This window comes from Eutrema salsugineum, unplaced genomic scaffold (genome assembly GCF_000478725.1).
Source record: "Eutrema salsugineum unplaced genomic scaffold, Eutsalg1_0 scaffold_17, whole genome shotgun sequence".
Taxonomy (NCBI): domain Eukaryota; kingdom Viridiplantae; phylum Streptophyta; class Magnoliopsida; order Brassicales; family Brassicaceae; genus Eutrema; species Eutrema salsugineum.
In genome coordinates, this window is record NW_006256852.1 from 927,745 (window position 1) to 952,458 (window position 24,714).

At 38.2% G+C, this 24,714-nt stretch overlaps 1 protein-coding gene and 1 non-coding gene across 2 annotated transcripts in view; one reads left to right on the forward strand and one right to left on the reverse strand.

The window, feature by feature from the left end:
- The first annotated feature begins 6,957 nt into the window (after positions 1–6,957).
- Positions 6,958–24,714, forward strand: part of LOC112087599 — a 21,885-nt gene continuing 4,128 nt past the window's right edge. The window contains exons 1-6 of the mRNA XM_024157542.1: positions 6,958–7,060; positions 8,874–9,381; positions 10,588–10,706; positions 11,061–11,201; positions 23,945–23,947; positions 24,050–24,705. Coding sequence (XP_024013310.1) covers positions 6,958–7,060; positions 8,874–9,381; positions 10,588–10,706; positions 11,061–11,201; positions 23,945–23,947; positions 24,050–24,705 — 1,530 coding nt within the window. The remainder of the gene's footprint in view (positions 7,061–8,873; positions 9,382–10,587; positions 10,707–11,060; positions 11,202–23,944; positions 23,948–24,049; positions 24,706–24,714) is intronic.
- LOC112087682 lies at positions 7,621–7,727 on the reverse strand. Its single transcript, XR_002900227.1, has one exon. It is a non-coding gene; the product is annotated as a small nucleolar RNA R71 (small nucleolar RNA).

A 24,714-nucleotide genomic window follows, 5' to 3' on the forward strand; every position in this document is an offset into this window, starting at 1 on the left:
ATATATATACCGTGGATTTACTAAGAAAAGTTAAAAAAAAACTTTCGACCAACACAAAAGTAAACAACTAAGAAAGTTTTAAAAAGTGACAAAATTTGCCAATAAGGCAATGACAACAAAGTTTATAAATGTGATAATTTTATACAACAACGACAACATAAATTTCAGCCATACGAATTAAGTAGAAGATTGTTCTCTCCCACCTCACCGTTTGTGCCCACACGGGAGTCCACTTGAACATTTAGATTGTCATGTCAAAAAACAGATATGGTTTCTTACAAAAAGGATGTAATTATGAAAATGACTTATAAACTATTTAAATATATCTTAGATCAAACTAGTTTTGTTTCTTAGTTACAAATATAAAATGTTTACTCACAAATAAGTCTAGCGAGTTTGTTTCTATATATAAAGTTACATATTAATCTGTGCTTTATCAGCATAAAATATACAATGAAAGTATAAAGAGTATTGAAAACAGATGATTCTATTAATTGAGAGAGCTCTCTAATATATACATATACAACAGTAGTGACATCATATGAATTATATAGTAAATGAGAATTATAGACATAACAAAGTTACAGGGATACTGATTGAGGAATGAGGATTGCCATAGATTAAGGAGGAGAATAATGAATTTTGTTTTTAATATTCTTAACACACTCTTTAGAGGGGTGGTTGCAACTCTAATCTTGTCATGTTCTAGGAAACGAAGTTGAAGTTGAGGTAATGGCCTTGTAAGAGCATCAGTCGTTCGATCTTTGGTGTTGACATCAGAAATTCGGAAAATGCCATGTTGAATCTATCCACATATAAAGTGATAATCCAGTATTATGTGTTTCATTCTCAAATGGAAGACCGGAGTTGTGATAACACTGTATTTGTACCTATTTTTACTATTGATTTTAAATGCTTTTTCAAAGGTTTTAATCAATTTTATGAACTTTTATTATGATTTCTCTATGTTTGTATTTTTGAGGTTCTTTTCAGAAAACTTAGGAAAAATGATAGCAAAATAGAAGAAATCCACATTTTTAGCTCATAGTCAGACCGTCAGAAGTTCATCCTCAAATGAAGACTTTCACCGTCTGATCCAGCTCAAATTTGGAGACATTCAAGAGGAGACATCCAGCTTTCCATAACACTTTACATTAGGAAGATCCAACGGTACAATCAAAAGATACATGGAGAACAAGTTGACCAAATTCACCAGTCCCAGAAGACTCTCACCCGCAGCAAACAAGCAATTCACCTACCCCGGAAGACTCCCACCCCCAGTGGATCTATGCCGAGCCACAAGGCCTAACATCAAAGCCCATTTCACCATTCCTCTTCAGAGAAGCCTTAAATGAGATCTGGAAGACCTTAGGACCTATAAATACATTTTTAGCAGCCATAGGGGTGTGTGCTTCTGTAATGAGATTTTGAGCCACCAAACTTTGTCTTTCTAGGGTTAGGCGATGGAGAAGAGGATTCTTCCCTGGATCCATTGTTCTTTCACTTTTTTATTTATCTAGTTAGCTTTTCTGATTCATTCTTCTACATATTTCATGTCTTTTATCATTTCTTGCATCATGTAGATTAGTCCCAGAGAGTCAAGTTTCTAAAGAGTTTTTGAAGGATACATGTTCGATTAGGATCTCTAAGTTTCTAAACCATATTCTGGATCTCATCTCTTCTAAGTTGTTCATACTGCATGAGAGTAGATTCATGACCTATTCTCTGAGCCTAGGATCAATCAGAGCCACGAGAGTGCTGTATCAGATCATCCATACCTAACTTCAGAAGAACATAGTCGCTACAGGAGTTGAGAGCTACCTGTAGAGAAGATGTGAGAAAACGAATTCAATAGTTACTGCATGATCTTATTCCTGGCATGAGAGCGATACTTAATTATCAGATTTAATTGATCAGTTGGTTAAGATGACGAGAGTTGGTTAATCATACATATGTCTATTCCAGTTCCATGCAGATCCCAGAAAATAGATAAGGATAAATCGCTCGGAAGCTAATTGGAAATGCTTTGACATCGATAAGAGTAAACCGGAGAAGTCTAAATCGCCCACTATCTTTAGTTTGAGTCAAACACCTTTTGATATTCTTTAAGCAACTCATTTGCATTGCATTTTATTTCCCGTAAATATTATATTAGGTTTAGTTTAGGATCCCGTAACCAAAAATCCCAAACCCCCATGAGTTTATGACTTCGCTTACTCTCCTAGTTTGATGTTTTCTCGCAAATTAGACATCTTCCCTGTGGATCGATACCCTAAGTTCTGCAATATAAATCCGTGCACTTTCAGACATTAGAGTTTTATAAATTTAAATTTACAGTCCAACGGGCTTGCAAAAGATGAGCAAACCTGAGGCCCATCAAGTTGTTCATAGGGATGTGGTACCAACGTTGTCACAGTAGACCACAGGAGTGGTTGGAAGTGTGATGCAAAATTTTGTGAGAATGTTGCATATCCAACAAATTTTTGAGGTTGTATTAGCAACTAGCCTATATTTACATTCGGTGGAAGATCGATTGACTTATTTTTTTTTTTGTTATTCAAAAAATATGGTGACTTTCAAGATAAATAATATTGGAAAAATAGTCGTCGGAGTCTCCGGCTTAGTCAATATTAAGAGTAAGAAGACATGAAGCATGAGTGTGTTATTTGCTAAGAAAAATATGCCATATGTGGAGGTTCTAACCAAGTAACATATGATTCTTTTAGCTGCCAGCCGGTGATCGTGAGTTCGACAGTGCATGGTTTGTGAAACATGATTGACGATATGTCTGGTGAATGCAAAATTAAAATTCAGCTAGCTTACGATATTCAATGGGATCGAACAGATACCTGATGTTAACGTTAGCTTTGGCAAAGACACCATTGGTTTTGCTATTTTTTTTGTGTGTTAGTCATGTTATATATCGTTGAAGAACGTCTAGAAAATTTTTTTCGTGAGAGATAAAGACTTTATTATATCCGATGGGCTTCAAGACCCAAATGATGATCTTCAGGATCTTTGACTAAGAAACAATCATCTAGCAAGGAGAAGATACATTGAATCATCGTTTCGCTATTATATATGACCAAAATTTCATCGATGTACATTAACAATTACACAAAGTTCTTACTCAGCTGAAGTGTGAATAAGGAGTTTCAGCCAACGAGTTTTTGAAACTAATGCTGTGAAGAAAATTTAACAATTCCATGTACCATATTTGCGAGACCTATTTCAAACCGTAGGTTTTTTGCAATGACGATAGACATATGTCGGATTGTCCTTGTCAACGAATCAAGATGACTATTCCTTATAGACTTCCTCTTATATTATTTGGAAAAATGCGTTGTTGACCTCTTACTATTATGTTTGCCATGATCGAGTGACGAAAATGTCTAGAACAAGTTTGATTGTTATTGACTTGATTACTTGACTGAAAGTGTCAGTGTGATCGCGGCCAAACTGTTGATTGTATCCTTTGACCATAAGTCTTGTTTTGCACCTGCCAAGAGAAATATTAGGAATAAATTATTTTTAAAAACCCAATTGCATCAAAAGATTATTGTGGGATCAAACTAGTATTACATGTCGTGATTTCGAGTCTGGAAGAATTATGAGTTTTAGCCCATAATTTTCTGGTAATAAAAAAAAAACCACTTGCATCCGTGTTTTGGCCGAACTGTCTCAGGATGAGATCAAAAGTTTGATTTCGAGCAAAGGCATCAATTTCCACAAACATTATACCACTCTATTTTTGGTCTTTCAACGCTTAGTTCATAGTTGGCAGCTTGGAGGGAGGATTTCTGTTGATAAAGCAACATAAGAGTTGTATTTCAAAATTGGGTTTAGCGATTTTTTTTTTCCGGTGAGTTTGCATAGGATGAAGGTTTATCAGTTCAGGATTGTCGATATTGGACTATGTGAAGAACTTTGAATTTTAATTTCTTGTGGTTTCATTTGTGTCGAGTCATGGGAATATGGTTTGGTTTATTTCAGATGGTGGGTCGGGTGTGGGAGAGTTTGTGATGAAGATCGGCTGTCTAAGAAATTTGTATTTGTGTAGGATTTTATTGGAGGTGGGCCTATTGAATTTAGTGAATTTAGTGGGTTCTAGGATTGGGTCGAAGTAGGTAATCAGTCGAGGTAGATAATAGGGTCGAAGTAGGTAACTGTGTCTTGCTATCCAGCTTTTCTGTATCACGATTTTTATGATTATCAAGAGCAAAATTGTATTTAGCTGCCGCCGATGTCGTCGACTGGTGATGATTGAAGTCTGTAGGTCCCTGTGGTAACGACAATATGAATAACTCATAAAGAGGAACAAATGTGGCTGGTGAAGACTGAAAGCAAATAAAAAAAAATTATTATCTTGTGGTGGTGGTTAATTTAGATTGCAGAAAGAGAAAATGCTTTCGTTGAAGCAGACATGGCGTGAGGTATAGATACAACTTGAACTTGGTTGAAGACAAAGACAGACACTCTGTGTAAAAAAAAAAGCCAGAAGAAGGCACACGCAACAGGGATCTTAGAGCTTATGTTGTATGCAACTATTAATTTATGCTAATATGATCCGACACAAGTTCATCACTTGGTGCAACGTTAACCCCAATCAATTTTGCAGATTCTCAAAGTTCAAAGGATCCTTGGGTTAATGGTTGGAAGATGAAGTCTAATCCGTGGATTTTAACCCTTGGATCCTCTCCTATGGGACAAAAGCCATAATGGAAAACCATAGTCTGAGGAGCCTCACAATCCTATCGATGTATTTTTCCATGAAACTTGATCTCGTACAAGAGAAAATGAAAGGTAGAAATGAATAAATGAATCAATCATTGCTCCATTAAAAACACCACATCATAATCAGAAGGAAAAGAAGATTATGGAATATGTTGCTGGCGATAACAACACAAACAAATCTGCATCAAAATCAGCGATTAAAAAACATTCTGCTACTAATGCATCTGCTAAAATTTCTGAAGCTAACCCCTATGTTGTCCTAAGAGATCATACAAAAGATCTCTAACATTTGGCAGTGATGCTCAATTGCTCATGAAGAAGACGTATATTATGAACGCCCTTTCACTTCAAAACATTGGATATGTATTTTTTCAGGTAGAAAATTAGTACAAGATGATATAATGAGTATATTTGTTAACAAAAAAAAAGCAGGACTAAGCCAAAGGAACAAATATTAGATGAGGATCTGATAACACCAGATTTTGACCATTTTTATGGATCACTTTGATATATTCTGCAGTTGTTTTTACTCCATTTTCAAAAGTTTTCAAATGATTTCTATGTTTTCGGATTTTAAAAGACTTTTCAGGTAATTTGGGAGAAAAATGCGCAAATTAGAACAAAAAGATTCTTTTAGATAAATTCAGACCGTCAGAACTGTCATGGAGAGACGAAGACCTTCTCACCGTCTGATCACCCTCAAAATTGGACACTTAATAGAAGACTCAACCAGCTTTCAATTGCACTTGGTTTGGAGACATACCAACGGTTGGATCTCAAGATATTCCATTTGCCCCGAAGACATTTGAAGACGGCCGGCAAGCCACGCGATCGCGGCCAACAGCCCATCCACCGCAGCCAGAGCCGCATGACCGCGGCCAAGCCCGCATTCCCCACGGTTACACTTCACACGACCGCAACCAGACATCTCCGACTTAAGAAGCCCATTTCTGAAGCCCAAGTCATTTCCCAGCCTCAATTCCGGAATCCTAGAGACCTTGGAGTATTGAAGACTATAAATACTTGTCATTTAGGTCGTTTTTAGACATCACCTTTCATATTTTTATAGAAACCCTTTTTCCCAGACGTTTTATGCGATTTTTAGAGAGAATTCTTCAACTCTGAGTTCATCAATCGAGAAGCTTTCATTCATCTCTTTTATTTACTATTTTTGATTGCTTTCATTAAAACCAATGATGATGTCGACCTCAGCCACGGCTAAGTAGATCCCGAGTTGGGCATAAGGTTCCCGGAAGGGGCTCTCATAATCGATTAAGACATCTAGGTTTTCAGATCTGGGATTTTAACTATGTTTATTCTTAACTTTAATGCATGTATGCTTGATTGATCACCTTGTATCTGATCTAGATAGTTAGTGTTGCGAAAGTTTTCATTAAGTATCTGACCAAGAATGAAACATGCGATTTTTCCATAGAAATAGAAACCTACCTACGGCGAAGTCGTGAGTACTGATGAGTCCTGTGCAGCTCTTGCGTTTTCTCCCTTCCAGGGCCAGAGTGGAAACCTACTGGTCAGGGTTGCGAGAGACAGTTGGTTATGATCACAAAGGTGACGTAGTCATACCGCCATACTCTAGCTCTAGAACCTTCGATATCCGTCAATCCTAATCTATGATCCCTAGTGTTGAAACCGATTATGATCCCTGTAGAGTTCCCGAAACTCCAGCATTTTTAGTCATTTCATAGATCTGCATTTTTATTTGCTTAGTTCGATTTTCTGCTTGCTTCACTTTGCTCCCATTCGATTTTCTACTTGTTTTTTAGGGTAGATTCTTTTGCTTTCTTTAGTTTTAGTTTAATCCATGACAAAAACCAAACCCCCTTAAAACCGATTTAGTCTAGACATAAACTTAGAGACCGTAGAAAAATACTAGGCACACAAATCCCTGTGGATTCGATCCCTAAGTACCACAATTGATTAGATGTGCACTTGCGGCTTTCATTTGTTTTTATTAAGGGTAAAACTTGTTCTCTCACCTTGTGGCACATCAAGTTTTTGGCGCCGTTGCCGGGGATTTGTTTCGCTGTCCTTTTTATTTTTCTTGTTCTAATTTATGTTCTAGACATCTGATCTCTAGTTCCTTCTTAAGCTGCTGAATTATCTTTCTCTTCTTTTGTTTTTCTCTGAATTTCATGAATACCAGCGCAGACCTGTAGAAAACATTCTAATTCTAGATAAGATAGACTTAGACGAACGCAAGGAATGGCCGACGATGACCACCCTAGAGATCCTGTTAACCGAAACCTAAACAAGGACCAAGATGGGTCCGAGCATACTGAAAATGAAGAGAATGATCACAGAGAAGGTGAACATTCTCAACAAGATGGAGAATAGAATGAGATCCCTCCAAGAAATCCTCAAAACCAAGAGAGAGAAGAATGCGAAGACGTTGATGCACCGATCAATGTAGCCGATGGTAACAACCAGGAGATGCAGCCGAATGGACGCAATAACCGCCCTGTTCAGCAAGAAAATCAACACCGAAGACAAGCCAGGAACCATCACATAGCTGATTTTGATGCACTTACTCAGAATTTTCATAATCGAACTGCAATTCAAGTGCCATTCCCGAACTGGAACAAGTTTGAAGTCAAGCCTCAAATCATCTCTTTGGTAAAATAAAACCAGTTCCATGGAGGTCCTTCCGAACATCCAATGGATTATATTGAACTCTTTGAAAAAATCTGCATCATGATGAGGATAAACCAAGTTCTAGTAGACTATCTAAAGTGTAAGTTGTTCCCTTTTTCATTAGCAGATAAAACTCACCGTTGGTTGAAATCTTTGCTTGCATGATCGATTACTAATTGGGAAGAATGTAAAACTGCTTTTCTGAACCGCTTCTATGCTAAGTCAAGGTCAAACTTACTTAGAACAAAGATCTCAAGTTTCCAGCAAGGACCGGCTGAACCTTTCTATGAAGCCTGGGAGCGTTTTAAAGAGTATGACCGTGATTGACCTCACCATGGATTTCCCGGAGCAAGCCTGCTGAGCACATTTTACAGAGGTTTGCAACCAAAGTACAAACTTTCACTTGAAACAGTCAGCAATGAAGATTTCAGACAAAAGACGATAGTACAAGGAAGAGCTCTCATCGAAATTTTGGCTTAAGCCAATAGCAATGATTGCCCGGAATACGATCGATCGACGAAGCCGACTGGAACGAACAATAAAGAGATAACCGAGTTGAAGAACATGATGATCCAACTTTTAAAAAGCCACAATCACCCAATCTACGCTTGTGAGACAATTAATGGCACAGAAGATGAAGGACCTTGTGATACCAATCACGCTAATCCAACCTTTCAGGAAGAAGAAGTGAACTATGTAACAATGGTTTCAACAACAACTTCCGAAATACAAATTTCAACAATCTCTCTTTTTTACCGAAATCCAAGTGTGGAGAACCTCCAAGACCAGCATTATCCACCGCAGCAGAGACCCTTCCAAAACAAGTTCCAAGGTGAAAATTTTGGAGGGACTGGAGCTTTTCAGCCGCGACAACTATATAAATATTAAGGTACGGGATTCAATAATCAATTTGGAAAACAGCAGGGAGTTACAACAAACCAGCTAGCTTCATAAATCGGAAGACTTGAACAGTCTATCCAACAGCTTGTTATGACAAACGAGAAGGCAGCTAAAGACATGAACGTGAAAGTCGATTGCATGTACAATGACCTGAACGGGAAGTTTGAAGCTTTATCTTCTCACGTCAAAAAGCTGATTCTATGAAAAGACAAAATGAAGCTCTTCCCAGGAGAGTTGAAGATAACCCAAGAGATTTTGTAATGCCATCACTATATTGCCCGAAGAAGGAGCTGAAACTGATGGAGAGGACAAGGAGACCTCAGTTTTATACCTCTCTACAAGAATTTCGATGCAAAACAACCATCCTTTAAGGTATCCCAACGTTCCCGCTTCAAAAGCTTACAAAAGCCGATGAACCGGGACGTTTTTCTTTCCAATGTTTCATTTCAGGAATCAAATTCACAGACTGTTTATGCGATTCCGGAACCAATGTCAACATCATGTCTAAAAATTTTCTAAAAAATTGGGGATAAAGACCTTAAGGACGTTGACGGTTAATGTTATCTTTGGAGATTCATCTCAAAAAGATACCGAAGGAGCGATTCATGACTTGCAAATTCTAGTTGGGAACAAGATTGTTCCAGCAGATTTCCAAGTTCTGGAAATGGATGAAGACAAAGAGAGACCACTTATATTCGGCCGACCGTTTCTAGCTATAGTAGGAGCAGTAATCGATCATGCAAACTGGCATGCTGTCTTTCTGAACGTGGACCGCAAGAAGTTTCATCCCACTGTCCCAGGCGATGCTTCGAACAAAGAAAAGCGGCCAAAAGAGAAAGACAAGGAGGAGTCAAGGCCTTTTGCAAAAATCAAGATCATCATTCCACCAGATTCAACAGAGTTTAGTGAGGAACAGATCCAAGAACTGATCGAGAACACTAAAAAGGTTCTAAACAACGTTAAAGTCCGAAAGAAAAGTAAGGGAAAGAAGTATTACAAGAAGAAGAGGCTAAATCTCCAGCACCCGAAAATGATAAAGGCACATCAAGAGAAGTGTCATATCCTCCAACCTGATCTTATAAAGCCTAAGTTGAGGTAAACGACTTAAAACAAAAGCGCTTAATGGGAGGCAACCCATTTAGGTACACTTTCTTTTAGTTTTTTTTTTTTTTTGCAATTTATGTTTTGTCTTTCTTTTAAAGTTTCAGGTACCCTTATAAATCAAAAACACAACAAAATAATAAAAAAAAAACCAAAAAAAGAGAGGTTTTTAGCTGCTCGGCCCGGCAAGACCTGGATGAAGGGTATAGGCCGCAGGAAAATCGGCCGTGGTCGCAAACAACCGACCCACGACCAACGTTAAATCCGACCACGGCACCATGAATGTGACCGCAGCTGGACCCTTATTCACCGCGCTCGCGCGTCTTCTGACTGCGGTCGTTGGTCGTTGAGACGGGACGTGCGATTCCCAATACTTTTTCAGAGATTCCCGGGACAGCTTATTCTGATTTTCCGTAAGTTTTTAATTTCCGGTTACGTAACAAACAAGTAAGGTAAGTTTTGTAAGCTTTTGAATTCCCAAAATTTTTTTCGTTTTTGCCACAAAAAGGCTTTTTAAAGAAAGAAAATGCACTTTTTGATCAAAACTCTTTTTTCTCTTCTCTTCCAAGAGACTTGGAGATTTAGGAGATAGAACATCTTTTGCAATTCTTAAACTTTTTAAGAGATTCTTGGACCAAACCTCACTCTTTTTCAAAGTTGATTTCAGATCTATCATCAAATCTCTCTTTCCAGCAAGGTATGAAACTCAAACTCGTCATTTTTAATTGGTTTTGGAATTTAAGGTTTTCTTAAAAAGCTTAAATCTAGGTTTATTACTGGTGGAGATAGCTTAAGAATAATAGATTAGCCTTCTAGGTTGTCTGGAAATCGATTTAACACCTGGATTAAGAGGAATTGAGAATTTTCAAATTTGAAATCTACATGCATGACAAGAAAAGATAGAGTTAGCATATGCTTTTTGAAAATCGAATTTGGACTAGTAAAGTTGATGAATTTGATCAAATATTGTGTGATGAGTGATTAGTATTAGGTAACCTATATATTTGCATGGAAATTGCTCAATTAAACCAAATTTTAGAAAATTTCTATGTCAAGAACACCACAAATCCGAATTTGGTCATGAACTACTCAATTTTTCGATTTGATATCAATTATGCTTGCTTGTTGGTTTAACTAATCGTTAATATGTTAAACTCAGCATCCATATTCACTCATTTTCCGAGATACCTTGTCTTATAGGGAAATGGAACGAACCGAGTCTCGGAGATGCCGTCGCACTGGTGACAACTCCAAGGCAATACCTGATGATATTACTCTAGGAGAGTACATGCTGAATCGAGCTAGACCAAGAACAAGAGGTCGAGTGATGAGGCTGCTCCAACATTCACGAGAGGCCCATGCGATTCCCAAGCCACCAAAAGATCAGATACATTGGGAAGGAGATCAACCCAAGAGTCGACTATGCAAGGTGGTTTCAAGATGCTTAACATCAAACCAATGCCCTGCATTGATTATCATATACTCGAGATGCTTGGGATTAGAGAAGATGTCATCTGGTACATCGATGCACTTAGGTTGAGACCCTACATGGAGCTGAATCTTCCAACTTATGCCGAGCTAGCTCGCGAGTTTTTAGCAACCGTCACCCTTCACCACACGAAGAGGAGGAGCCCCAGAGCATCTGACGGTGTTTTATCATTCTTTACCCGCAGACAGTCCTACTCACTTAGCATTTCTGCACTTTGTGAAGCTCTTAAGCTTCCATACACTGATGGCATTCATCTCTAAGAAGATCCTGATTTTGACTTATGGAGAGAGATGGGTCATAGCGTCTATGATAGCGGGAGATCCAGGTCAGTCCTTCTTACTCATCCTGCAGTGAGAGTTGTGCATAAACTCTTGGCGCACACGATTATCTCTAGAGCCTTGTTTGCCTGGATCATCGCACATAACATGGTGAAGGTGAAGCATGATTTACATGGATGTGAGGATGCTACTACTGCTTTTGGGAGCGCCATTACAGCCATACTACATGCTGTAGGATTTGATTTATCATCTGATGATCCACTTTCCGACGTCTGGTATGACCTACTCTATCTCTCTCGAGATCACACTATCTCTCTCGAGATCACACTATCTCTCGTGCCATTTTCGATCCAGACAGGTTCGGTTACAAGTATTGCACTGGCACCGAGAGCACCGAGTTTGTTTACCATCAGCATCAGTCTTGAGACTGTGTAATGGAGCACGCCCACAATGGACTTCGGGACCTGATGAGTTTCTACCTTCTGTACCTCGCCTGCCACTCACTATCGGGCAATACATAGTGGCTAAGACCAAGCGCGACGCGGCTGTAGCACGTTCTCGCTATCAGCCATCAGTTTCCACCGACCATACCTCATCATCTACATCATCACGCACACAGTCTGACCTGGAGCGCAGATTTGAAGACAGGGACGACGTTTTGGGCGCGTCGTCACCTTCCTGCAGGAGCAGCACCAGTTTGAGGCAGACACATCAGAGGAAGATTGATCATCAGCACTTCATCGTCATTTCACCACCATCACAGTTCTATCATCGTTTTGTTTTCTTTTATTTTTAGACAATATTGCTTTTATTCATCATATTCTCACCAACTTTTTCACACTGGGACAGTGTGATTATCTGGGGGAGGATGTCTATCCGTATTAATCTTTTTTTGCCTTGTTTTTTAATTTCAAGTACTTTTAAAAAAATTAATATGTAACCTATGCAACTTTTAGTATTTTTTAGGAATGTTTGACACAAAACTATGATGATTTAGACACGCACGCTTCTACACTATGCATGATAGCTCATTTATGGTTAGCACTAGACTAGGCGGTAGCTAAAGTACGTGCATTTCGAACTCCCAGAGGACTTCAATTCATGGAGATTATTTCTAACAAGATATACTAGCTCATTTTATTTGACTTTAATATTAATATCTAATTTTCTCATAATTGATTATAGGTAGGCATCGAGATATACATCTAGGATATCTTTTTCATCATTTCTACCACTCTTTGTCGTCCTAGATGGCTAGTTCATCTTTATCTGGTACCATACCATAACCCCAAACCTTTTGTTTTCAAACCTCATGCATTCTCTCTTTAGTTTATATCAGCAGATATGTGCAAAAACGTTGGAGAGAAGCGGAACGACGCAGTTTTTCAGTCACAAAAGAGAAAGACTTAATGGAATTAGGAAGGAAGAGTATCAGAAACGTTATCAAGATTTATATTGCCTCATAGAACTCATTCTTATTGGTAATTTCGTGCTCTCTATGACTTTATATCTAAAAGTGTTTCCTCTTTCAAATCTTTAGGTAACCGAGAAACATTTTAAACCTCACCCCTAGAATGACCTCTTTTGATACCTAGCTTAGATCGTCTTGCTTATACTTTCTTTGATGAGAACCACCAAAAATTTTAATGAACGTTAAGAGCTAGTTGACTGGAAGTTAAATCTAAGTGCAATAGATTTTAATCAAAATTAATTCCAATGGTTGGATCTCAAGATATTTCATTTGCTCCGGAGACATTTGAAGACGGCCGACAAGCCATGCGACCGCGGCCAACAGCCAATCCACCGCGGCCAGAGCCACGCGACTGTGGCCAAGCCCTCATTCCCCACGGTTACACTTCACGCGACCGCGGCCAGACATCTCTGACTTAAGAATCCCATTTCTGAAGTCCAAGTCATTTCCCAGCCTCAAATCCGGAACCCTAGAGACCTTGGAGTATTGAAGACTATAAATACTTGTCATTTCAGTCTTTTTAGACATCACCTTTCATACTTTTACATAAACCCTTTTTCCCAGCCGTTTTATGTGATTTTTTAGAGAGGATTCTTCAACTCTGATTTCATCAATAGAGAAGCTTTCTTTCATCTTTTTTCTTTAATGTTTTGATTGCTTTCATTAAAACCAATGATGATGTCGACCTCAGCCATGACTGAGTAGATCCTGAGTTGGGCATAGGGTGCCCGAAAGGGGCTCTCATAATCGATTAAGACATCTAGATTTTCAGATCTGAGATTTTAACTATGTTCTATGTTTATTCTTATCTTTAATGCATGTATGCTTGATTGATCACCTCGTATCTGATCTAGATAGTTAGTGTTACGATAGTTTTCATTAAGTATCCGACCTAGAATGAAATAGACGATTTTTCGTAGGAGTGGAAACCTACCTGCAGCATAGTCGTGAGTACTGATGAGTCCTGTGCAGCTCTTGCATTTTCTCCCTTCCAGGGCCAGAGTGGAAACTAGAGGTGATTTTGCAAAGTTTGGTCTTCATAGCTTCAAATTATTCGTCATGATTGAAGGCCGGTTGGGCGACTGGATTGACGGTAGATCCCAAGGCTATAGATCGGACTGTTCCAGTTGGGTTGCCTTCCGAATTGAGGTCGGCTATTAGGTTATGACTTCGCAATGGAGTTTTCGTTTGACTGACCGGCGATTTGGGCCCCATGAGGTCCATGTGTTTGTTGTTCTGTTTAGTTATCTCTTGAAACTGGGCTGTTATTGCCTGGAGAAGGGCGTTTTGATCGAACATCCGACCGGCCCGTAGGAATTCTGGTATTGATTGGATCTGCTCCGTCTGGGTCTTCCGGAGTGTTGTCAAGGTTTCAGGGCGTGCCGTCCGGAGGTAAGACGGTGTTGTTGCCATTCCTTGTTTCAGAAGCAGTTAGGTCTGCCATTGCCGAATTTTTTCTTCTCATCAAGCTAGATTGAAAATATTCTGTAGTTCCTCACAGACGGCGCCAATTGTTTATATATAATATCACACTAAAGGGTAAAACAGTAATATTCGAATCAAAAGTCTTATTTTATTAGAAGATAGTTCAGAAAAATACAACTTGTGGTAAGGTCGTTGTAGTTTTTACGACCTTGTTAACAAAAAGAGAACTCGAAGTAATTTAACGATCTCAAAGCCCACTTCTAAGGTCTCTCTTTGCTCTTGATTTGCGGATGCCTCGAATGAATGAAATCTTCATCTATTTATTCGAATCCTAAGGCGGTTTCCTTTTCCTTCTCAATGTGGGATTTGACATTTTCCTCTGATATTTTCGGAAATCCTCTGTGAAATCCGGAAAGGTCGGCTAATTTTGTGAAACTGAGCTTTAACGGATCTCCAGAGAGTCTTATGTCGGCCCACCCGAATTAACCTTAATTCCAATCTTCGTAAACCTAAGTCTCTGCGAACTGGTTTTGATTAATACCGGGTTAAACTGGGGATGCGATGTACACCACCAAGAAAAATGCTTAAGCATGTCCCAAAACAAGTTATGACTATTCTAATTTTATTCTAATTCTGAGACGCACAAATCCATAGCTTAAAAACATAGTATCAAAGATGCAATCAGGTGTGTCTAGAACGAAGAAAACAAACAAAACCCTGTATAAAGTGAACTCAACGCAAGAGAGTTACACCTGCAGTAGTGACGCCAAATTTCAACAGGTACATCTCATAAGAGAAATATGAGAATAAAGTTTTTTAAGTAATTCTAACATCAATTTATTAGTTAAAATTTATCACCAAATTATTCAGTTAATTTCATCATCGGGTTATTCAATAAACTAAACCTTACAAAAGAAAGTCTTAATTTTCTACATAATTGAGAATCTGCACCAGTTCTACATTAAAAGATATATTAGAAACATAAAGCAGCGGTGTAGTGCCAAAAAAATGGTTGAATAATTCCTTATCATGATGAGAAAACCATCATAAAAGGAGAACTAGATGCCGAAACAACAAGACTATGAAAACTCTTGATTCTGAGTACATTGAAGGATTAAATGAGGATAAACATAAATGGTGCGAAGAGAAAAGTGCTCCACTGATGTGCAAATTTATTTATTGCTTGCATGCATCTTGTACATGGTGATATAAGATTGTCACCGTAGAGAGGATCTAATTGTTGATTCAATTGTTGGTGTTTTTCTCATCAAGAATATGGCAGACCACTCATCGAGTTATGCATTTATGAACATAGCTGCAGGGTTTGCAGTAATCTTTTAATCCAAAAAGATCATATAATGAAGAGTGGAAAAGTTCAGTAACAATAATGATTTGGATCCGAAAAACAAAACCTGCAACTTGATGAATATGTAACCCAATCATCATCGTAGATAAAAAAATTAGGATGATGACGACATTAATAATGTTTGTAGTCAAAAACGTTCTATGAACATTGAAAAATCCATCAGTTTTATTAACCAATCAAAGACGATGATGTTTGATGCAAACTTTGATGATTTCAGAAACAATATGGATGAAAGAAGTCAATGTCAACATATGGGTATCCATCAACAATAAGAATTCAACACAATAACAGATCAACATGAGTAATAAGAAGACTAGGAACAAACCAAGTATTTTAAGTCTGAATAATCGACCTGCAAATAAAGACTCAAAAGAAAGCTTTGACTGGGGTAGTTTCAAAAGGTAAGTAGAAAATATTGCCTAAAGAGAAAGAGAACAAAAACAACAATGGACATGGTTGATTGGGATGCACTACAGTGCATACTTAAACAAGATCTTTAATATAATAAGAAGGCGTGGAATCAACACCAAGCTTGCCCATATAATCAAGGTCTTCTTAAAAAATTGGTTCAACAACACAAATAAATTGATTTAGAGTGGTTAAGAGATGTTTCGCCTAACAATGCGAAGAAGTATCTAGTGAGCATATATAGATTAGGATTGAAAAATATGGAATGCGTTAGATTTGTCACTATAGAGATTGCATTCCCTGTTGACACTAATGTTCGACGAATAATTGTAAGACTCAGATTGAGCTACCTCACACACATTATCCGATGAGCTGTAAATGCATCTTCTAGAGTTGAATCCAATTTTGAAATATATTCAAAAATATATCTGGCCAGGTCTTTGCAAACACGACCAAAAATCTTTATATAAATTGTACTACATTATGATTATATTTGGATAAATATTTTGCATGAAATCAAAATCGAATTACAAAGCATGTCCAATAAAGATAGAGTGTCGTTATTATGCTAGTGCACATGAAAGTGCATTAGATGGTCTACCAAAATCCTAAAAGAGATGGACTGTAATAATCCATCACAAGAGATCTAACCCCATTCCTGTTATGGCCAATTTCCGCTAGTATTAGTTCTTTCCTCAAGACAAAAAGCAAGAAGAATCGAAAAGATCTCAAGGATGTGAACCTATCATCAATGAACCAGTAATACCAGAAATAGTGTGAGCTAATACTGAAGAATTTCTTGATCCTTGGAAAATAAGGATTCAATTCCTATCATTCCACTTAACAAGGAAACTTATATACTTAAAGAGTTGGTGTTACTTGATGTGTGCGGTGTGAGAGAACAAGTTTTACCCTAAAGGAATCAATTAGAAATTTAAAACGACAAGTGCACGGCTAATCGATTATAGTACTTAAGGATCAAATCCACAGAGAATGATGATCTTTTCTGCAAAAACCTTTGAAAGAGATTGAAGTAAGGAAGTCTAGAACTAATCGATATTTGAAGGGGATTTTGGTATCACTAAAAACTTAAATCCTAAACTAAACGGGAAAAGAAAAAAACGATTAAAAACTAAAAATGACCTAATGCTAAGACTTAAGAAAATCGGCTGGAAAGTAAAAATGACCTATTGTAAAAAGCTTGAATAAAAATCGGTGTAAGACTTATAAAAACGAGGCCTGGGTTGTCAGAGATTCTCTACGGGATATGAACGATTCAAAACATTGCTAAAAAGTAATATAAAAGATCCTAGCTAAAACGTTTAGAACTCGAGCACAAATGTATGACTACGTCCCTCTCGTGATCATAACCAATTGTCATCCAAGACCTTGACTAGTAGCTTTCGTCTCTGGCCCCGACCACAGATGTACGCAATCTTGCACTAGACTCTTCTACATTCATAACTCACCCATAGATAACTTTCATCTCCTATGGCAGAATTGCTCTTCTCAAACTAGATTTGGCCCCTAATGAAAACTCTCGCAACACTACGAACCTAAATCAGATTATAGTTCATGATGCTACTCCCATGCATTAAAAATAAGTTTAGAATAAAAGGTTCTAGGATTCAGCTTAATAGCTCATGCAATCCTCATTGAACATAGATGATCCCCATCGAAAATTCCCTTAAACCCAACAAATAAACTACTCAGACATGATTAAAGAAAGCAAAAACATTGTATTGAGAAACTGTATTGAAATCGATATTGCAGAAGAAACCAAAAAGGTTCAAGAGATAGATCTCTATCTCTCTAAACCTAAAACAAACTAAAAGTATGAAAAGCTAAGAACACCTAACACTTAGAATAACATAACATACGGCTTAGGGTTCTTAAAACAAGTATTTATGGATCTTCCTGTCATTTCTGGACGTCACTTAGGGTTTCTTCAAAGAAACAATCGAATGGGCTTGAAATTGGGCTTCTTGGGTCTGAACGTTGATTCTCTGCGGTCAGGAAGTGGGCGACCGTGGGAAACCAAGTGTTGGCTGTGTCCAGAAGGCTGGTCTGCTGATTGACTGGACATCTTGCTCTTCGTGTAACTTTAGATTGAACCGTTGGATTGTTCTGATGTCAAGTGTGCTAGAAATCTAGCTGTTCCGTCTATAAGATCTCCAAATTTGAGCTGGATCAGACGGTGAGAAAGTCTTCATTTGAGGGTGAATTTATGACTGTTTGACTCTGAGCTAAAAATCTGTTCTTCTATCCATTTTGCAAAGATTTTACCTAAGTTTCCTGAAAATAGTCTTGAAACTATAAATACTAGAAAACCATTATAAAAACACTTAAAAAATAAAAAGCATAAGAAAAACATATAAAAACGATACATAAAAGTGGTCAAAATATGATGTATCATTACTAGCTAAGAATCCGAAAAGCATCAATAGTTAGGCCTAAACTAAAATTCATTGAAAATCTGCACACAGAGCATTACTTCTATGAACTCCTAGAAAACCATCACATTCTGAAAGAGTTTAAGAGGTGAGAATTCAAAGATAGGTTTCATAGTTGTTCATTATTTTGACGTTAAAGATAGGTTTCCTACTTGCTCACTATTTGGATGTCAGGTGAAACAGCCAGTTCGATTCAACCTCCTAAACAAATATGTATTTTCCATGAATAGATAAATTATATCATGAAAAGACATCTCTTTAATACATCAATGTACATTAAAAAATATATATCAGGTAGTTCAAAGAGATATTTTGATACCTTGTAGAATACCAATTAATTTATGAAAATAGCTACAAAGTTTTCAATTGTCTTCAGATCCAACAGAGGATCATGTCATTAAAAATGAGGAATTTCAATTCTTACCATTCCACTTAACAAGAAAACTCATATATCTAAGGAGTTGGTGCTACTAAACACCCAAGAAGCATCGATAATCAGGTATAAACTAAAGTACATAGTAGATCTACGCACAAAGCGTTATGTCTATGGACTTCTAAACAATCATCACATTCTGGAAGAGTTTGAGAAGCGTAAACTCAAAGATAGGTTTACTAGTTGTGCACTATTTGGACGTCAAAGATAGGTTTTCCATGTGTTCACTGTTTGGACGTCAGGTTAAACAGCCATTTCTTTCAACCTCCTAAACAGGGATGTGTTTTCCAAGAAAGAAATATATTATATCATGAAAAGATATATTTTTAATGCATCTATGTATATTAAAAATTTATCAAATAATTCGATGAGCTATTTTGATACCTTGTGAAATAGCAACTAATATATGAAAATAACTACAATGTTTTCAATTGTCTTCAGATCCAACAGAGGATCATGTCATGAAAAATTGGGAAGTTCAGTGACAGTAATGAATTTTCCCCTGGAAAATAGAACTGCAACCTAAGGTATATGCAATCCAATCATGATGATGATTACATTAATGATGTTTGTAATCAGAAAGCTTTTATAAGCAGTAGCAAATCTTTCGGTTATATACCAATCAAAGATGGTGTTGTTTGATGCATAATTTAATGATTTCAAAACAATGATAACGAAAGAAGTCAAGATCAACATATGCGTATCGATCAACAATAAGAATCCAACACAAGAGCTGATCAACATGAAGAATAAGATGACTAGGAACAAATCAAGTACTCACAGTCTGAATGGTCGACCTGCGAAGAACAAGCCAAAAGAAAGCTTTGACTGGGAAAATTTTAAAAGCCAAGCAGAAAATAATTGCTCGAAAAGAAATAAAACAAAAACAACAGTGTACATGGTTGATTGGGATGCACTACAATGTATACTTAAACAAGATCTTTAATATAATAAGAAAGCGTGGGATTAACATCAAGCTTGCCCATATAATCAATGCATTCTTAAAAAAATTAGTTAAAGACCACAAAGAGATTGATTTAGAGTGGCTATGAGATGTTCTGCCTAACAGAGCCAAAGAGTATCAAGTGAGCATATATGGATTAGGATTGAAAAGTATGAAGTACGTTAGATTTTATCAGTATATCAGATTGCATTCCATGTTGACACCAATGTCCTACGAATAATTGTAAGACTCAAATGAGTTACCTCACAGACAATATTCAGTGAGCTGTAAATGCATCTTCTAGAGTTGTACCCAATTTCGGAATATGTTTAAAATATATATCTAGCTAGGTCTCTGCAAACGTGACCAAAAATCTTTATACGAATTGCATTACATTATGATTACATTTGGAAAGGTATTTTTTATGAAACAAAACCGAATTGCAAAGCAAGTTCAATGAAAGTGAAGTGTTGTTATACTTGGGCACTTGAAAGTGCATTACATATCAGACGAAAAAAGACTGTAATAATATATCATAGGAGATCTAACTCCAATTCTGTTATAATCAATTTCTGCAAGTATTAATTTCTTGCTCAAGACAAAAAGCAAGAAGAATCGAAAAGATATCAAGGATGTGAACCTATTATCGATGAACCAGTAACACCAGAAATAATGTATGCTAATATTAAAGACTTTTTGATCCTTGAAAAATAATGATTTAATTCCTTCCATTCCACTTATTAGGAAACTTATATATCTAAGGAGTTGGTGCTAGTAAGCTAAAATTCTAAAATTCATAGAGGATCTGCATACCGAGCATTACATATATGAACTCCTATACAACCATCACATTCTGGAAGGGTTTGAGAGGCGAAAACACTAAGATATGTTTCCTACTTGTTCATTATTTGGACATCAGGTGAAACAGCCTATTCGATTCAACCACCCAAATAAAGATATACTTTCCAAATCAATATACATTGAGAAAATTATCAAGTAATTCAAAGAGCTATTTTGATACCTTATAGAATAAAAATTAATTTATGTAAATAGTTACAAAGATTATTAATTTTCTTCAGAACCAACAGAGGATCGTGTCATGAAAAGTGGGGAAGTTCAGTAACAATAATGAATTTGCCCCTGGAAAATGCAACTTCAACTTGAGGAATATGCAAACCAAACATCATCATATATGAGATTGATGATGATGATTACATTAATGATGTTTGTAATCAGGAAAATTCTACAAGTAGTGAAAAATCTTTTACTTTTATCAACCAATCAACAATAGTGCTGTTTGAGGCAAACTTTGATGATTTCAAAAACAATTTTGATGAAGGTCGTCGAGATAAAAAAAATGCCTATCTATCAATAATAAGAATCCAACACAAGAGCATATATACCAATATTAAGAATAGGAAAACTAGGAACAAGCTAAGTACACACATTCTGAATGGTCGGGCTGCAAAGACCAAGCCAAAAGAAAGCTTTGACTGGGACAATTTGAAAAGGCTAGCAGAAACTATTTTGCAAAAAAGAAAGAGAACATAAACAATAATGGACATATGGTTGATTGGTATGCCCTACAGTGTTTAAATGTAAACATATTTTTTGATATAATAAAGAAGGTGTGAGATCAACATCAAGCTTGCCCGTAGAATCAAGAGTTTTTTAAACTAATTGGTTCAAGACCACAAATAGATTGAATTAGAGTGGCTAAGAGATGTTCCGGCTAACACAACCAATGAGTATTTAGTGAGCATCTACAAATTATGATTGAAAAGTATGGAGTGTGTTCGATTTGTCACTACATCAGATTGAGTTCCCTGTTGACACCAATGCTAGGCGAATAACTATATGAGTTACCTCACTAATATTATCCGATGAACTATAAATGCATCTTCTAGAGCTGTATCTACTTTCAGAATATATTCAAAAATATGTCTGGCCAGATCTCTGCAAATGTGACAAAAAAAACTTTATACAAATCACACTACATTATGGTTACATTTGGAAAGATATTTTTCATGAAATCAAAACCGAATTGTAAAGCATGTCCAATGAAGATGGAGTGTCATTATTATGCTAGTGCACGTGAAACTTCATTGCATGCTCTACCAAAATCAGAAGAGAGAGGGACTGCAATAGTCCATTATAAGAAATTTAACCCCAATTGTTGTTTATAGTCAATTTCCGCCAATATTAGTTTTGTAACATCCCAAAACCAGCCTAACTAGAGCAGGCCCAGCAAAACAAGGCCCACTCCAGAAACCCTAACATAAATAGGGAATTAGGAGTTAATGAGCCTCATTCTGCCTCTAATTACCCTAGCCCCCAAAGAAAAGAAAGTGAGAGAGAGAAGGAGAAGCTGCACGCCGCCGCCGCCGCCGGAGAAGGGTGCCGCCGCCGCCGCTTGCCGAGAGAAGAAGGAGCACTCGCCTGCCTCCACCTTCTCAGAAGTTGCTTGATTCTTTTGCCTCTTCTAGTTCTCCTTAATCTCAGATCTGCTTTTAGGCCAAGGTGAGGATTAGATCTAGGTCTTTCTTCTTATCCCTTTATCTTCTTCTGGTGTGTTGAGTCTAGATCTGGTGGGACAGATCTGTCTTCTTGTGCATCTAGGCAGATCCATATATATATATATATATATATATATATAACTAATAAGATCTAGGATCTCATTAGAGAAAGAACCAGCATGATTGATTGATAACCATGTTGATTGGTTAGTGATTGGTAGAAATCCTAAAGGTCATAGTCTGTTTCTGGTATAGTGATGTGCAGAATGCAGGCTTGTTTGCTGGGTTATGTGCCGTCTGTGTGACCGTGGCAATAATCCATTCATCCGGTGGAGTGATGACTCACGGGGCTGTCCATGTGGCATGCCGGGATTGGACTGTCTGTGTGACAGGGTCTCTGTCTGTGTGACAGGGCGTCTGTCTGTGTGACAGGGTGAGATGTCGACCTGTGTCCGAGTGACAAGGTGGTTTGGCCTATTGAGAGGCGGGATTGGAGACATCACTGCTTGTTAGTTGCTTGTGCACTTGTAGAGTGCTTGTTTGGTTTCATTAGATTTATTCTTGATATGTTGGTGGAAATAAATGAATAAGGCGGGAACCTGGTTTGGTTCTCACTGAGTAATTCTCCCAAATTACTCATCCCTCTCTCTCTAAATTCCGATATGCAAGTGATTGTGATTGTGAGTGTGATTGTGATGATGTCTGGGAAGAACTAGACGAGTAATTCTAGTGTGGTGTGCCTTCAGAAATGGAGGAAGTTTTATTGTTTTTAAGAACTATTTCACCTTTTTCCTTAAGACAATGTTTCTATTTATTTCGGATTTACTAAGTTATTTCATTTCTATTGTAAGACTTGGATTTGGGTTGAATTTGAATAAAGAACAACAAGTTATTTAGAATTGGTTTAGTTTAGGTTAGTTAATATCCCGGTTTATTCTGGTTTCCTCCGGAACCAGGGATCGGGGTGTTACAATTTGGTATCAGAGCCGACACCCAACCACGTGTGTGGAGTCGTCATGTGGCCTCACACCGTAACAGGGTGAACGATCCTGGTACAAGCACTGTGGGGGTAAAGGGAGAATTCGGGGACGAATTCCTTGGAAATCGGAGAGAATTGTAACATCCCGATTTCCGGGTAGTCGGAAAGGCTTATAAGAATTGATTTGGCTACCTATGTCAACAAAGTGCACTTATCTTTTCCGGTCAAGTGTGCTGAGAGAACTCCAGAGTTAAGCGTGCTGATGCTGGAGTAGTCTCAGGATGGGTGACCTACCGGGAAGTACTCTGCGGTACCGTGCGAGTGAGGACAAAGCACGGGGAAAGATCATGTGGTGATTGCAGGGAAAGTAGACAAGTCTTACAAGCCTTCCGGACTAACGACTCCCGACCGTCAGACAGTGGTGGGCCAACAGGCCTAGAGAGGGCGTTGGGCCAACGGGCCTAGAGAGAGGACGTTGGGCCCACGTGCCTAGAGAGGGCGTTGGGCTCACTAGGAGGAGCGGTTGGGGGGAGTTAGGATTGATATCGCCGGTCCGCGTCCGGTTCCTAAAGGGAGGACGGGTCGGGATGTCACAAGTGGTATCAGAGCATGGTTCGAACTAGGTATTAAGAGAGCTAAGTCTAGAATAGTGGAAATGGGATTCGGATTTCAAAAAAAAAATGGTTTAAAAGGTTTTAAAAGTTTTCAAGTTTTTTTTTTTTTTCAAATGTTTTCAAAGAAAGAAAACCACCACCTAGACTAGCCTCTTTAGTTTTGTTGTTCTTTTCTTTTGCAGGAAGTTAGTCTTTACGGGACCAGACTAACTTATCTGTCTCCATGTCATGTCAGATGCCTCCGAGGGCAAAGAATGTGCGCACCAGATCCTAAGCTCGTCGTTCAGGTGGTGCTGATGAGGCCTCAGGCACATCTGGAAGTGTTGCCCCTGTGCCTCCAGCTCCAGTGGATCAGCAGGGAGAGAACCTTGCGGGAGGTGTGCCTGTTCAAGTGCCTCCAGCAGCGGGAGCTGCTCATGCTGCAGTCCTGGAGGAATTGCGCCGTTATCGGGAGATGTATGGCCACTGGAACCCTGGAGTGGGAGTGAATGCTCAGCAGGAGCAGCAGCAGCCGCAGCATCAGGAGCAGCAGAATGTGCAGCCGCCAGTGTTTGAGCCGCCGCCTATGGTAGTGCCGCCAGTGTATGTTCAGCAGCAGTATGTGCCTCCACCGCCTCCTGCGCCTGTCAATGTGTTTGGACTGACCTATTATCAGGCCATGAAACACTTGAAGGATATGGGAATGGAAGCCTTTGGCGGGAGGTCTGACCCAGTGTCTGCGGATAACTGGAGGAAAAGGTTGGAGAGGAATTTTGAAGCCATGAGATGTCCGGAGGGATACCGGAAGGATCTAGCTGTTCAGTACCTGAAGGAAGAGGCGCTGATATGGTGGGATGGTGTGGTCGAAGCGACTCAAGGTCGTTATGAGTTGACCTACCGGGAATTCCAGGAAGCTTTTGCTAAGGAGTATTTTCCACCTGAAGCTTTGGATCAGATGGAGAGTGCCTTTGAA